The sequence below is a fragment of the Danio rerio genome, chromosome 20 (assembly GCF_052040795.2).
Source record: "Danio rerio strain M-AB ecotype USA chromosome 20, GRCz13ab, whole genome shotgun sequence".
NCBI classification, from domain to species: Eukaryota; Metazoa; Chordata; class Actinopteri; order Cypriniformes; family Danionidae; genus Danio; species Danio rerio.
The window spans coordinates 15947611-15965238 of NC_141040.1; the positions used below are offsets into that span (position 1 = coordinate 15947611).

The following is a 17628-nucleotide window of genomic DNA, read 5'->3' on the forward strand; positions in this document are numbered from 1 at the left end:
CTTTAGGCCCCTTAGTACAAATTGAGCATCGGGTCAATGCCACAGCCTACTTGAGTGTTGTTGCTGACTATGTCCATCCCTTGATTAGCACAGTGTACCCATATTCTCACGGCTACTTCCAGCAGGATAACATGCCATGTCAAAGCGTGAATCTTTACAAGACTGTTTTCCCCAAAGTCACTACATCTCAATCCAATAGAGCACCTTTGGGATGTGCAGAATTAGAATTAGTCTAACAAACAGGTCTATAGTTTTTGAGTGTACCTGCTGGCTTTCCGTAGGTGGAGGAATACGGTCTGTCTGCCCTGTCTCTGTGAGGTCCAGCTCACTTGGGTCCAGGGAGTCAGCCGGATCAGTACTGGTCTCCGTACTCTGTTCCAACACGGTGGACTGGTTCTCTGCTTGGGTCTCCACTTGTTCCTCCACAACACTATTGAGTAGTAAAAACAGAGGAAAGAAAGAGACAGAGGGGATATTAAGAGACATTAGTAAACAGCTACAACATTAACAATAAAATCTTTATTCACTCAAGCAAAATCATCAAGCATTAAAATGGTGAATGATGAAAAACAACTGATAGAGAAAACTGCCCAAATGAACAACATAAATAAATGAATGAGAAATAAAAAGGCAAGGCAAGTAGTCGAGGCTTGATGTGATTGAAGCAGCTCCGTTACTTGGTTAACAATTGGTTACCAAGTCACTTGATGCAACGCGAGTACTGGGAGTTACCGCAGTGTTACCTGCAGTTTACCTGTTGGTCAGTACTCACCTGGTGAGCGTTGTGCCAAGCTGTTGGCTGAATGGGGGCACAGAGCCCACCTCACACTGACTGGCACTAGAGTTCTCTACAGCGGCATCAGGACGTGGGACGTCTAGTCCACTGAAGGAAAGAAATCATATGCCGTTTACCAAGAGAATGTGAGAGAGAGAGAGAGTGAGAGAGAGAGAGAGAGAGAGAGAAAGAGAGAGAAGGCGAAAGAGAGAGAAAGAAATCTGGCTGGCTCCAATTACGGAGTGGAGATTTGTCCAGAGTTCTGCAGATGATGGTTCCCGCAGGAATGATTGATTACATACATACACATCCCAGTCTAGCCATCTTGTCCTTTTTGAAAATGATGGATTCATAAATTCTCCAAGTCCAGTAAAAATAAACACACCACAGTGGTCTAGCAAAGAAGGTGAGATCCACTGTGAGGTGACCGAAAACAATAGTTCTCGCTCCAAAGCTGGCGAGGTACAAAGTCCATAAATTGGTGATTATACGCTCAGGAATGGTCAATCAATATGAGAACAAAATTAAAAATGAAGGTGAACACAGACAATTAATATGAAGGATAAAACAAACATTAAAGTTCCCCTTCCTCTCTATTCCCAGGTTGGTGTGTGTGTGTACTCACCTGGAGAGGCTCTCAGAGGAGGTGACTGAGGTAGGTGAGGTGGACTCTGGGCTGTTCTGGAGTTCATCTGCAGGTGCAGAGGCATCTTCTTCAGCGTGTGGGTCAGGATGTGGCGGGGTTTCATCAGTGGAGGGCTGTGCGGCCTGGTCCTCTGTGGCAGTGGCCTGTGGAACTTCTGGGTCAGGTTGGGAAAGTGGCGGTGCTGTTTCAGGCTGTGCAAATGTTGGTGGTTGAGCTGAATCTTGTTGGTCTGGATGTTGTGAGCTCTGGCCTTCCGGGTGCTGCTCTTGTTGTTGTTGTTGTTCTAGCTCTGGGAGAGCAGAGTCATGCTGAATCTGTGGCTCCTCCAGCACCTCTTCCAAATTCACAGTCTATGATAGAGACAAAAGACAAACAGATTAAGCAACAGAAAATTATTGTGTCATTGAGAAAATTTAATGAAATAGGTGCAGAAATGAGATCACTGCAATAGAGTGCAACAGCTGTCAGGTTCTGAAAGTACAAATCCTCCATAAGGCAACTGATTTTAAACTTAACTCTTCTAACTGTGAGCTACAGGGTTGTTAAGGTTTTGTTAAAGACATTAGGCCACATTCTTTTAATTTCAACAACTGTTTAATAACAGTATTCTTAGTGAAAAGTACACAACCAATGATTCATCAGGATATTTTCCACCAATTAGAGAAATTAAACTCACAGGAAAAAATATGTTGCATTCTTTCCCATGAGACACTGCAAAGGGCATTCTTTCAAAGCAACATAAATATCTATATACAAAACATCTGTATTTTGCAATAAAAATAACATATATTGTTTATTGTTAATTTTTGTGATGCTTTATTAATAATAATATTAAATAACTAAAGTAAAACCGCTTTAATCCAAAGTTTTCAATGTAATGATTAACTTTAGGAGCTAGCTGATTTAGTTTATAAACAGTATTAATGCAGACTTCTAAAAAAATCCCTTTGGGAAGAAAAAAAAGGGAAATATTTCGGCTGCGTCCGTGTACGCTAAAATCAGTATGTGAGTAGAGAAGTGTCCGAATTCATAGAATTTGAAAATCAGTATGCGAAAAGTACTCCGATGACCTACTACTTATGTCGAGATTCTGAAGTGCGCATTGTATGGACACTACGCTATCCCATGATGTCCAGCGAGAGAATTCATGGATGAGTGAAGCGACGCAACTCAAGTGGGTAGGTCAAGTGATCATGACAAAATGGCAGATGTAGTACGTCCGAGTTCCATTCATACTACTTGCATCCATGCTGTATTGAATGTACTTCTCTAACACCTGAGTAGTACGTTTAAATTCAAATGTAGTACCTACTGAGTTGTAGGTGGTTTTGGACGCAGCCTTCCACAACCAAGAGTGATTAGGTTGCACTCTATCAGCTCTTGCATTCCATTGCAGTAATCCCAAACAAAGTTAAACAACTTTAAAGACAAAGCAAGCAACTTAATCAAACATAAGATTTGCTTCTGTCTCTATTACATGCGTAAGACACTTAAGGTTGTAGGCATGTAAAAAGTGCTCAAAAGATATGACTGTGATTGGCTATTAGCTAAATGATCATAGCTTGATGTTCTTCACTGAGAGATTACACTGATAAGTACTGGAGTGTCTGAAAGTTACATCTATCAGCTGATCCATCTGTGCATTGTTCATATTTTTGCTCATAAGCCTAGGACATACTAAGCCAGTGGTTCTCAATTCCGGTCTTTGGGCCCCCCACCCTGCAAATTTTGTATGTCTTCCTTAGTTAACACACCTGATTCAGATCATCAGGTAGTTAACAGAGACCCATGAACTGATCCTTGTGTTAGAGGTCTGCCTCGGACAATGACCGAAGACATCTATTTGAACCAAAATTGGGACATAAACCTGCAAGTTGCAACCATACATAGGAAAGAACGCTCAAGGAATCACTTGCTTGGTGCAGAAATTTATTTCCGCGTCCCAAGAAATCTGGTTGGGTCCCACGGCTGTTCTGCGCAAGTCGCAGGACATAACCAGATTTCTTGAAACACGGGAATAAACTTTAGAATAAAGCGTGGGGGTGGTCAGTAACCGGTGTAATTTGAACGGGAGCGGGCGGTCTAACAATATCGCTCCCGACTCTCGAGCGAGCAAGCATGCGTATGTATTTGTGTGAATGAGAGAGATGCTGTGTCGCTTGTTTTTTGCTGTCTATGTGTGTGTGTGTACGTTTGTAAATGAGAGAGAGAGTGTGATGCTGTGCGTTGCTAGCTTGGTGCTGTCTTTGTATGTGTGTTTGTGTGTGTGTGTGTGTGTGTGTGTGTGTGTGTGTGTGTGTGTGTGTGTATGTGTGTGAATGAGAGAGAGCGTGATGATGTGTCGCTTGCTTGGTGCTGTATGTCTGTGTGTGTGTTTAAACAGACAGCTTGTTACAGACTGTCTAGACTCTGTATCATGTAGCTGGGTTGTTTTTGGTTAGGATTTCTGATATTATAGTTTTACTGCACAGGCACCTGTTTGTGCTTCTCTTCATGCGGGGTTTCTTGTGAGTGCAATGATGTTTCCTTTAGTGCAGCTCTCTCTGTTTCCAGGCCCACGTCGTACGATGACTGTGTGTGTGTCGCCCTTTCCTCTTCGACCTAAATTGAGAACACAGTGTAATGTCAACATCTAAATAAAGATGAAGAAAGGTCAAATATTTTTATGTCGTTTATGTTTTGTCCTTTCAGGAGAATAACAGACTCTTTGTCATCTTGTTAAGAGCAACGTGATCATTCTGCAAAAAATCTGAGAGCTGTTTAGGATGTGCTTGTGTAGATTACATGACTGATGAGTACATTTTCACTATTCCTTCAACAACATGCAAGTTGATAGAACCTGCTTTGTTACTAGGAGGGTAAAAGAAAAAGTTCTTAAAAGAAAAACAGCTATCATTCAGGTTTGACAGGCACAAAAAAACACTTGTGTGATTGCCCAAGGAGAAAACTACAACTGTGATCAAAACTAGCACAAGTTTAAAGATACAAGGCGTGACTGCTCTATTAATATGGAATTTGAATTAAAGTGAAAAATTGCTGCCATCAAAACCGTGGTGCTAATCAACAACTGAATTAAGACAAATGAAAAGGAAGGGTTTGGACAATAACCTAAGACATCTATTTGAACCAAAATCCTATTGTGCTATCCAATCTGGAGATCTCTCGCACACCCCCATACTGAATGTAACCCCAAACCATAATTTTTCCTTCAAACTTGACTGATTTCTGTGAGAATCTTGGGTCTATGCAGGTTCCAATAGGTCTTCTGCAGTATCTGTGATGATTAGGATGGAGTTCAACAGATGATTCATCAGAAAAATCGGTCCCACTTTATATTAGGTGGCCTTAACTACTATGTTTTTACACAGGAATTAATAGTTTGTTACAATGTACTCATTGTGTAAATGCGTGTATTTACTGTGTACTTATGCTTGATTAAATACATGTATGTAATTACATCTGTAATTAACTTTAGTAAATACATTTGTAAATACACTGTTGACCATCCCCTACACCTTCACCCACCCTTAAACCTACCCATACTATCAAACCTGTTCATAACCCAACCTCTATCCCAACTCAGAAGCACCACAAGTGTTCTCAAATACATCATAAACACAGTAAGTACATTGTATTTATTTTTTTGATGCAAGTTCATATAAGTTAAGGACACTTAATATAAAGTGGGACCGAAAAATCAACCTTCTTCATTTCCAAATGATCATAGAAGTCAAGTTATTATTTGTTGCTCTGATAAATAGAATCAATGACAAATCTTTTGTTAGGTAGTGTATGTTACTGAGCAGAAAAAAAGAAACAAAAAGGTTCGGGAAAAAGTGAAGGGTGAATAAATGATTGTAGAACATTCATTTTAAGTGAACTATATCTTAAAGAAATACGACCAAAACACTCCTCACCCCTGTAAAGACTTAAACCTATAGGTTACACAAGAGGAGTGAATTTTGTTGGTGCCTTTGCCCTTAGGTGCCTCTACAGATTAGCTTGTTGAACGACAATGTCAACAAAAGTCTGCATTCTGAATAAGGAGCTATTGCACAACTCCAGGGACCATTCAGTCTTACACAACAGCCAAACTAACTCCCTTCTCTGGAGGTCCAATGTATGCAATTCCGCTGCTGATAAAGACACATGCTTATTGACTAGCAAGTTGTTGAGGTATTTGTTTGGTAACTGTTGAAGTATTTATTCTCTTCACCTTTTCGCCAGCCCCTGGTTCCTGCATTGTGTAACTGCCGTCATCCTGTGCAGGGAGTCCTGGGCCAGAGGAGACCTCTTCTGAACAATAAACATCATGACAAGAGTGCCTGCAACACACAAGAAGCAAACATTAATTTCCTGATATGTAGATGTGTTATAAAACTCTTAAAAGCCAAAAGGTATGCAGGTGCTAATAATGAAACCAAGATGATATTTACAGGATAACACTTCTTTACACTCTTTACAGTTTAGAGGCCATTCTTGAGCAGTGTGAAAGTAATAGATTAAAACCAATTACATCCGAGCTCTCATTATCGCAGTTTCACCCAAACATTACGACATTAGACATGCCATTCATTCTCATGATATTAAAGACTTATGCAGTCTAATGCTGGACAAGCTTAGTTGAGAAATTATGTCTGATACCTGATGGTAAATGGACAAAACAACAGACTTTCAGACTACTTGGTGAATTTTCTGAATAATTCTGGCAGGTTTACAAGTCATTTATGCACACAGTGAATTAATTAAATTGCGTGACTGTTACACTCTTTAAAAGGGAAACATATGGATGATGTAATACTAGAGAAACACGGCTCACTGCAGGGTATTTTAATAAAAACAATAATAACACTCCGGGGTGTCAGGAAAGCAAAGTCATTATACACTAAATGTTGGCATCTTGACCAATCCTAGCAATGTTGAAAATATTTTTCAGAATTAAGAATATTTTTTAAAGTATTAAATATCTGCATATCAGTTGCCTCCTAAACCCCAACTTTAGTTTTGACACATGATGTAAAACTATGCGACTATGTCAACATTAATAATTATTGATGGGAGAAAGGAAAAAAAGGATTTCTTAAAAAAAAATAAATAATAATAATAATAATAATAATAATAAAAATACATGGAACTGAAAATGATATGGACAGGATTCAAACTTTAAACGTAAGCAATGTGTTTTTTTTCTCATGTTATTTCTCAGGAATTCAATCCAAGTTTAGTTTGACTGCACTGAACAGATTTCTGCTTGGCTAACTATTACCTCACCGGGTTGAGAAATGAACTGTATGAATGAAACCAAAAGTAAATCATTACACCACTTTTACGCTGCAAAACAATCAGACTTATTTTTTTTTTCAACCTGTTATCTCTGGAATCGCCACATTCTGTATATGCAAAAAAAACATAGATTACAATTAAATGTAAAGTGCAAAAAATAAATAAATATTAATTGTTGAACACAAGGAAAATAAGAAAATACAATCCAATAATACTGTGTTGTAAAATGCACACCTCAAAATAGTAGTTTTATTGAAACTAATAATAACGATAGCAAAGAAAATCTATACTGATTTTAAAGTGCTAAGATGCACAAATTACGTCACTTTTTTTCTTGTGTTTGAATGTTAAAACAGCCCTCCCATCAACTGTCACTCACTGAAATGGGCCCCCACCGGTTTGAGTTTGAGACCCCTGCTTTAGAAGAACAAAAGATTTATTCATTACAATATTAATAGTTGAAGACAAAATTATGAGTCGTCCTGTGAAATATCTATCTATAAGATTTTTCAACTCATTTTTAAACAAACATTTTAATAGCTAATTTTATTAATTTTAAATTTATTTTGACTTTACTGTGATGACTGACCATAAAATTTGGCTAGTAGTTGTTTTGCAAGACATTCAGCTTAAAGTCCAATTTACAGACTTAGGCTAATTAGGCTAACTAGTTAGGTTAATTGGGCAAGTCCTTGAACAGTAGTTTGTTCTGTAGCTAATTGAGAAAAATACTATTTCTTTAGGGGGCAAATACTACTATATATATATATATATATATATATATATATATATATATATATATATATATATATATATATATATATATTTTTTTTTTTTTTTTTTTTTTTTTTTTTTTTTTTGTCAGACGATAATGTGAAAAATGTCCTTGGTCTGTTAAGCAACACATGGGGAAAAAAAAAATTCCTAAAGAGGCAAAAAATTGTGTCTTCAACTGTATATGTCAGGCTTTTTAAACATGACTTAATAGACATGATGTTGACTACTAAACCATTCAAATTGAATTTAAAATCAATTTTAAAAGATTAAAAGCAAAATAAATGTTTTCTAAGTGCATTCACATGATCAAAAAATAGAATATCTCTAAGATTAATGTAAACATTTACTCTAAACAATCAATTATTGTAAAATCATTATTTAATCCATCACATGCATTTCCTCCTAAATCTGCCACAAATCTATCAATCTGCCCTCTGCAGAAAGCTATCAGATGACTTGTTGGAGAATGAACAACAGCTGGGGGTTGTCATGAAGCGCTTCATCTCACTCTCATTTCAGACTGTCACACATTGTAACCTGAGAGCGTCACCTTGACTAGATTTAGGAGTCAGAAGGAGCCGTACATGCACATGCATGCTCATGTTAGCACTGTCAGCGCAGGGGCTTGTGTGGCCAAACAATCAGTCAAGCTTGGACATTAACCAACGTCAAGTCTTTTCATGAGACTCCACTCTTCGTTTTCAGGCCGGTGTTTACTTGAAGTACAGACTGAATCAATCCTTGAAAAGTTTATAAGGGAAAAACATGCAGAGAGCAATAAATGGCCTATTGTAAAGTTGTGTTTGCAGAAAGAGTCGGATTCTGTTTTTTGTCAATGATGCACATGGATTGGTTAACGATTAATAGGCCACCCCTTAAACATATGTACACATACAGAATATGAATTTTAAAAATCGCCAAGTTAAGTCGGGAGAGAAGACTGAGCTTGTTTCCTATATCCTGACATACAACCAATTAAAACTAGGGCTGCACGATACAGTTGTCAAGTATTGCGATAACGATATTACTTGCGATACAACATTTCCCTAGAAAAATGCTATTTTAAAATACAAATAAATAATACAATAAAACTAAAAAAACATTATAAATTAATCTAAAATGACAAATAGAATTAATCAAATAATATACAATTTGAAATGTAAAATTAATTTTTACAATTTCAATCAAATGAAATGATAAATGATAAATTAAAATTATACAAATTTAAATTATTAAATAAATGAATGAATATTATTACATTTAATTAAACAGATTAAATAAAATTACAATTTTGCAATAATATTCTAAAATAATAACTTCAATCATAAAAGAAAATTAAATTACAATTATAAAATTAAAGTAAAACAAAATAGAATACAATCAAAAAATAAGGAACTGACCAATGAAAATTAGGTTTTCCAAAAAGCCATTTAATAATTATTTACTGAAGAGTCACAGTGTATTTGTGATAAAATGAACACACTGACGACGCACAAGAATTTAGCATAACAGTTAAGCAGAGCCAACAGATGTCACACCAAGGATGTATATTTAAAGGCACGCTCCATCAGATTTAAATTATGGAAATCATTTTTAGCTTCCTGTAAAACTCACAGCTGTATAAGGATCAGGAGAGTTAGAGCAGGAGGCAATAAATCAACTAAAACTCAAATGTAGGTCAAACAGAGTGATTCATCAGGATGGATTGTGTCAAAAATAACACACCGGAGCGATGAATGAGATCAAAGCCTACAATTATACACAACAATTCCCATTTCTTCCTCACACATGACTTGTTGTAAGCCTGCGAGGAGAAGAAGAGATATACACATACTTTTTGCTGACATACAGTATTTGAATGCTGTCCCAGTAGCCAAACAATCCCATCGCTAACTACACAAAAACCATCTGACATGTCATGACAAGAAAATAGGTCAGAACATTTACAGTAAAAAAAGGCAAAAATAAAGACAATTAAATTCCCTCTCAAAAGAGGTGCTGAACTAAAATGAAAATAAATCCAATAAAAATCAAATGTTAAATTTAAAATAATGATAAATCTAAAATTTAAACGATAAATTAAATGATTAATTTAAATGTTTTTTATTTTAAATGAAAAAAATAATACATTAACAACAAATGAAAATTAGTAAATAAAAATAAAATCATAAAAAATAATACATCTAAAATAATCATAAATTATAAAATGTAAATGATAAATGAAATGACAATTTAAATTAAAATCATTAAACAAAATTCATTCATTCATTCATTAATTTTCTTGTTGGTTTAGTCCTTTATTAATCTGGAGTCGCCACAGTGGAATGAACCGCTAACTTATCCAGAACATTTTTACGCAATGGATGCCCTTCCAGCTGCAACCCATCTCTGGGAAACATACACACACTCTCACTCATACACCACCGACAATTTAGCCGACCCAATTCACCCGTACCGCATGTCTTTGGACCGTGGGGGAAACCGGAGCACCCGGAGGAAACCCACGCAAACGTAAGGAGAACATGCAAACTCCACACAAAAACGCCAACTGAGCCGAGGTTCGAACCAGCAACCTTCTTGCTGTGAGGCGACAGCACTACCTACTGCACCACTGCATTGCCCAATTAAATAAAATTATAAATGTTAATTAATTATAAATATTAAATAAAATCAATAAATAAAATTTACTTTATGAAAATTAATTAAAATTATACATTTATTCAATTAATAAAATAAAGGTGTTGAACTAAAAGAAAAATAAATGAAAATTAGAATTATAGAATAAAAAAGCATAAAATGAAAATATAAATTGTTATTTTTTTAATTTGAAGAGAAAAGGTATTAAAATTAATTAAAATGATTAAATAAGAGTAAAATAATAAAATAAAAACAAATTTAAATAATTTATAAAATGTAAAAAATCTGAATGATTAATTAATGATACATTTAAATAGAATAAAAATCATTCAATTGAAATGATAAATTAAATAAAAATTACAAAATTTAATTACAAATAAAAATAAAATAAATACAATAAAAAATTAACAAACTAAAATAAAAATATATAAAATAAAAATGCATTAAAACTAAAATTTACAAAACAAAATTATAAATTAATTTATTAAAAAATAAATTTAAAACATTTAAAATGATAAATTATTATATGAAGATATTTAATAAAATTAAATAAAATGTTAATTATTCAAGAATTTTTAAATTAAAAAAATTATTACAATTATTAATTAAAATGATAAAATAAAGGTATTAAACTAAAATAGAAAATAAAATACTAAATAAATAAATAAAAAATCTAAAATAAATGATAATCAATGATTTTCAAGTGATAAATTAAATGATAAATTAAAATCAAATTATAATTATTAAATAAAATTTCAATTATACAATATATACTATTAAAATAAATTAGAATAAAAAAAAAACAAAGAAATAATAAAACATAGAGAACTTTTTGCCCTCTCCAAGTTAAGATATTGCCCCTTTCCAGCATTACACAGCAGGTCTGCAAGGCCCTGAGTGGGTTAAATGACCACAAATAAAAAGCAGAGCAGAGCTATGGGGGAAAATGTTCCTATTTAGATACTTCCGTTGTTATGAAGAGCCTCGACACAGGAGGCCATGTGGCCCAAAGGCATATCAGAGCTACTGTAACTCCTCCAAATGACAGAGAGCTTATGGCAACTCAGAGGGAGAACATCATCTCACATTTAGCTATTATTTATGACAGCACTTACAAAGAAGCACAGCAGCAGGGACTGAACACAACTAAGAGCTTAGGCTGATGACAACGGCTGAGCTAGAAAGAAAAACCTGTTATTCTACAATGAGAAGTCAAAAAATAAATGCTTCAAAAGTAGCAATTCGTCATATTTGAATGATTTCTGAAACCCTTTGTGACAGTAGCTGTGTCTTAATCCAAAAATGTAAATTAAACGTTTGTGCAAAACTGGAATATCGCATTAAACATTTGCAAATATCAGCCGTTTTCATCTAATGAGTTAAAAAACAATGTTTTTCAAAATTGTCCTACACTCTCAGAAATAAAGGTGAGCTGTCACTGCGCTGGTACTTTTTTGAAAGGTACAAATTTGTACCTAAAAGGGCCATATTAATATCTCAAGGGTACATGTTAGCACCTAAATAGAACACAATTTTTCCTCTAAAATGTTTAGGTACTAACATACATCCTTGAGGTATTTATACGTCTGTTTTAGGTACAAATTTGTACCTTTCGAAAAGGTACCACACCCCAGTGACAGCTCATGTACCTTTATTTCTGAGAGTGTAGGACAAGAATGGGTTCAATTGTTTTAGTACAAGTTTGATGAATCCACTTCAAATGGTTGCCATTGTTGTCACTTCCTAAAAGACGAAATGCAATGAACACGCCAATCAATATATCATTTGAGATATCGATATTGCAATGTATTTATGGGAAATACTCACATTAGATTATTTATTACAGGTTAAAACAAATACATTATTAAATATTATTTTTATATTATTGTTTAACATTATTTACACAATGATGACCATGTTATTTTACATTTGATTGTTATGCTGTGTTCACACCAGATGTAGAAGGAAACAGCTAGTGAGGACTAGAATGTTGCTGAAAAGTTTTGCCATAAATTACTATATAAACATATTGATAAAGTAAAATGTGTAATATTGGAAAATAGTTTTGGTCCCAACAGATTTGTCAAAAGCTATTTTGATGTTTGACTTCCAACTAAATTTTCACAGGGTCACCCTTAAGACAAGATACATGAAAAGATACCAAACTAGTTCATGTTCAAACACATTTTTCTTTTACAGGATCAAAAAAAATCTGTTTCACGCCCTTTCTCAGAAAGGCAACTGAAACCAAAGCTTTAATAAGATCATGAAAGTTTGTGTTTTTGAACAGATGTGTTTTTGTAGCACAGCATTGATGACAATGTTAGCATCTCTTAATTTTAATATTACAAAAATATAATGACGTAGTCTAGAAAAAAAGGATAATTTTATACAACTTTATGCTAATTTGATATAGCTTTTTGTTTTGTTTTTGTGCTGCGAGTCAAAAGAGAAGCTTATTTTGGCTTTGTGAGGAGCTTTGTTTAGCTTTAATGTTTTAAATCTTCTTCAATAAACTTTAATCTTAAAAAGACCCTAGACACAGACCAGATTCGTTAACTTTGACTATGACCAGTCCTGAATGTTCCTTGGTGAAATTGAGTTAACGGCTCCTACAAAACAAGTTAAGATGCAACAGTGTGTATGGTAGTGTGTAATTCTGATTCACAGTAAAAACGCACACGCTTATTGGTTATATATGCATGTCAGCACTGAAGAGTTTCGTTTCTATTGTTATGTAATTGTGAATTGCATCATTCATTTTAGGGAAACTGAATAAATATGAATGGCCATTTAAAAGTGAAAGTAAAATAATGTAATGTCATGTGTATTTATATAGGGCATTTATTGTGTATGGCCATACACTCAAAGTGCTTCACAATCATAAAGGGGGGTCTCTCCACACCACCACCAGTGTGCAGCATCCACTTAGATGATGCGATGGCTGCCACAGGACAACAGCGCCAGTGTGCTCACCACACACCAGCTATAGGTGGAGTGGAGAGACAGTTATAGAGCCAATTTGATGAATAGGGATGACTGGGAGGCCATAATCGCAAGGGCCGATTGAGGGACTTTGGCCTGGGCAACGGGATTACACCTCAACTTTTTACGAGAAGTGCCATGGGATTTTTTTATTGACCCCAGAGAGTCAGAACCCCCGTTTAATGTCTTACACGAAAGACGCCCACTGACAGTATAGTGTCCCCTTCACTTTTACTGGGGCATTAGGACTTACACAGATCACAGGTTGAGCACCCCCTGCTGGCCTCTTTATCACCACTTCCAAAAGCAACCTAGTTTTTCCCATGTGGTCCCATCCAGGTACTGACCAGGCCCTGCCCTGCTGTCTTGGACTGCAGGGCGACATGGCTGTGACAGCTCAGAGTCTCAATCATTCACATTGTTTGTGTGTTTATTTAGATCCCCATTAGTCACTACCAACATAGTGGCTATTATTATTATCTCAGGATTTGCAATGTCAAGTTGGCCTAATATAAAGGTGTGAAAGATTTTTGATGTGTTTTCAAGGCCTGTGATTAAGGTTTCAAGTGAACTTAAACAATCTGAGCACAAGAAATGATAAAAAAGTCTGCCACTTTAACAAAGAATGAATGTGCTTATTTAATATTTATACAATGAAGACTGATACAGAGTTATTTTATATTTGAATATCTAATTTCCGTGCCTCAATCCACCACCAAAAACCATAAAGTGCTGTATATTTATTTTCTACCAATGTGCTACCGTTTTCAGCCATGCTTTATTTTGTTTTATAGGTGATTTTGTATATCTTATGCACATAAACTCACCTACAAAATCCCAATCAAAGGAGAATGATGAATTCTTTACAAATAGTCACTAAGGTTATCTTGTGAAGTTCTATTCATATTGCAATATAAATTGCAGAATAAGAAAATATTGCAATGTCTGATTTTTCTAAATATCATGCTGCCTTAAAATGTACATTATACCATAACAACAGACACCAATACCACAACCAAATAAAGACAAACTGACATTACACCATATAGATAGAATTAATACAATAATACACATCATTTAAAATTTGTTTACATTGTTTCATTAAGTTTTTCTTTAATAATGTTAATATTATTTTATTAAGTTTTTCTTTAATAATGTTAATATTATTTTAATTTCATTCATGCTTATATCTGCAATGTTTTCCGCCCTTAGAGCTTTAAAAGTAGGTTGATTCTTTGGGTTATGTCCCAGTTTCTCTTTTTATCAGTGTCTGGATTTAAACATTCCAAATTGTTAGTGAAATGCTCAGTGTGAGATGTAAGCAAATCAATATATCCCTACCCAGCATTCATCACATACCATTTCATCGCCACACAAAAGGTTCATCTGAACAAGTGAGGGGGTCCTGTGAATTTGCAGCAGAGCTCAGGATAAAACAGATTGAAAACAGGAGATGGGGACAGGGACACAATAAATGATAGCGATCAATTTGCCGGTGCTACATGTGATGCGACAGATCGTTTGATTCTGGGGCAGTGTTTATTCTCTCAGCCTGTCTGGATGAGTAGGTTTAGAAAAGCCAGGCGCCCAAGAAAATCCCCCAAACATTTCCTGTTAGCTTTAGTCCTATTCTCCATGCCAGGAAAGACTAGGAGCCACAACTATACTGTGAGGCTAAATTACGACGCCATTAAACTTCACTTCTTCTACAAAATATGTCAAAATATGAGCTTTTAAAGCCTTATTTTTTTCTTTTTATTATCTATTGCACTTAAAGGAAGATAAAATTTCAACTTAACGAAACATCAGGAAATATCCTGGCTTGAAGTTTCCATGCAACACAAGTATTTTTCTTTAAAAGCCACTAGGCATGGGCCAGTATAAGATTCTGACGGTATTGATAACCTTGAATATGACCTAAAAATGGCATCTTTGGATATTTTGTTCAACATTAAAAAAATGTTTGACCCCAGCATTTTTAGGGTGCACTCACCCAGGCTATTCGTTTGACAAGTGTGAGTGCTCCAAATCAGGCCCAGGCACAGTTTAGTTGGCCGGCCCTTGTCCGGTTAGAAGAGGTTGGGCTTTGGCGCGGTACACTTGTCATGTGAGTGCAAAGCACGCCTTAGCCTGAAACTCACTTTTAAGGGACTGTTTTATATGGATTAATTAATCATTCTAACTTGCTTCATAATCGTTTCTTACTTATGATCGCAAACAGTTATAGTTTATTAAAGACACAAATCCCTCACTGCACATAAGCTGCAACTTCAGTTACCCTTCTAATGCATGCAGCACAATGATTTTATGGTTAGGTATGAGCGTCAAAAGTTGTGGATTTTTTCAGCAAAATATTTGACTGTGTCTCACAACATCCCAAATTACTAAAAATAATACAAAACAACAACTAAAGCAATCTCTACTGTGCTGAGTGAGAGCGCTTCGCTTCCTGTTAAACTGAACAGTTGCATCATCAATGATGTAAGGCTGCGTCCGAAACAGAATACTTCCATACTATATAGTACGCTAAAATCAGTATGTGAGCAGAGTAGTGTGTCCGAATTCATAGAATTCGAAAAACAGTATGCGAGAAGTACCCGGATGACTTACTACTTCCGGCGAGATTCCGGAGTGCGCATCCCATGCATGCTGCGCCATCCCATGATGCCCAGTGAGCAAATTCATGAATGAGAGTAAAGTGACGCAAATCACACAATGAAGCTAGTCACGTGACCATATCAAAACGGCGGATATAGTACGTCCGAATTCCATTCATACTTTTCACATTCATACTGTATAAAATGTACTTTTCTAATGGCCGAGTAGTACGTTTAAATTTAAATGCAGTACCTACTGAGTAGTAAGCGGTTTCGAACGCAGCCATACTCTGGTTAGGAAGGCAAAAATGCAGTGTGAATGCAGGCTGTCGGGGGAAAGGGGAGGGGAGGGGGGACAAGCGTGCTTTGGCACAGTTCAAGGCAACCATGCCTAGTGTGAGTGCGCCCTTACAGTGTAAAGCATAACAACAAAAAGCCTAAAAAATAAACAAATAAACTAGCTGGGGCAAATTCAAATCACCTGGAATTGTGGGAAGTTTACATAATTATCAACAAAAGTCCAAGCAAATGCTGTGGTATTCTTTATGGATGATAAAAGTGGCATATATCTCAACAGCCACCCTTTACCAATGATAAAAGTGAGCATTCATCCACTCAAGAGCAAGATCAAATATGTAGTTAAGCAAATTAACTTAAGAGGAAACAACATTTGACTTGTGCACATTCGTTTTGAACAGAACTAGGATGGCTCATTCATATTACTATAAATAGATTACAGTGCAGCAACACACAATATGGCAAAATAAAAATACAATACAAAATTAAAACATCAAATCAGTTGGAAATAAAAACTCCAGCTGTCGTTCAAAAATATTTAGTGTCTTAATATGCTTATTACTTTATGTTATCTAAGCAAAAGAAGCAACATTTAATAAACAGCACAAATCAGATTTTGTTGCAGATTTGAAATATAAAATTGATGATATGCTTTTTTTAAAATTTCCCCTTTTAAAGTAAAAAAATGTGGTTTTAGATCCTCTAAATAGTCTAGAGCAGAGATGCCTAAACTAGGGCCTGTGGGCCAAAGTTGGCCCTTTGTGTCCTTTGATTTGGCCCGCCAGAGGGAAAATGAGCGGGAAGGGTTGAACGCCTTTAACAGAGATTTGAATTTCTATTTTAAATGTAACCTTTCCTTTGTTCGTTTTATTGTTGAACTACAAAAAAGCAAACAGATTTTTTTACTATTTATTTATAAATATATTTTGAAATAAAATAGATAATTGCCCATGGCAACTTTAAATGTAATACAGTTGGTATATTTTCTTTCAGCCCACAGTCCTTCATAAGAAAAAGTTTGGGCACCCATGATCTAGAGGCATTGCAAATATGGCCATGAAGAGAACAGACTTTGGTGTTTGCCTAAAATAATCATTACACCAATATGATAGAACATTATGCAATTGTAAACTGACCAATGATTATAGGCAAACATTAGATATTAGTATATATCAGAATAATCAGTGCAGTTGAGTATTTTGTCCTGGTATAATTTTCCTGGCACTGAACACAGATGCTAAAACAAGTAAGGCAAAAAATAAGCAGAGTGGAAAATATCTTTTGGCTCTTGCAAGGTGTGCCAGCTTGTACACAAGCCTCTATTACAATGACGCACAACATTAAGACATGTATAAAGGGACTAGAAATGAACAAAAGAGCACTTCATTTAATGACTTTTACTGAAATCCTGCATGTTGTCAGACATCAGTCACAGTGCGTGTGTGTGACTGAAGAACAGCTTCCGTCTGAACAGGACTTTCTTTATAACGTTGTGTCTTCAGGCAAAACTGCTTTGAATGTGTCTAAAATTAGGCAACAAAGGACAAATCTTGTGATGTTTGTCTAATATGCCCATTTAAATATGTGGATCTCTTGTGAGAAAAGTCAGATGGAGAGTCCTAATATGCTTT

The 17628-nt window shown here is 35.4% G+C and overlaps 1 protein-coding gene across 22 annotated transcripts in view; it reads right to left on the reverse strand.

Annotated features, from left to right (window-relative positions):
* Positions 1-17628, reverse strand: part of suco (SUN domain containing ossification factor) — a 97686-nt gene that overhangs the window by 42726 nt on the left and 37332 nt on the right. For 11 of the 22 annotated variants that reach the window (XR_015518237.1, XM_087298085.1, XM_087298075.1 and 8 more), the window contains exons 2-6: positions 5638-5746; positions 3897-4022; positions 1401-1771; positions 773-883; positions 265-430 (exon numbers count right to left, since the gene is read on the reverse strand). Coding sequence is in view for 20 of the 22 variants with exons in the window: in XM_087298085.1 (XP_087154211.1) it covers positions 265-430; positions 773-883; positions 1401-1771; positions 3897-4022; positions 5638-5746 (883 nt within the window). In the remaining 2 variants the exon portion in view is untranslated. The remainder of the gene's footprint in view (positions 1-264; positions 431-772; positions 884-1400; positions 1772-3896; positions 4023-5637; positions 5747-17628) is intronic. The other 11 variants (XR_015518238.1, XM_087298087.1, XM_087298083.1 and 8 more) reach the window with 1 other exon arrangement.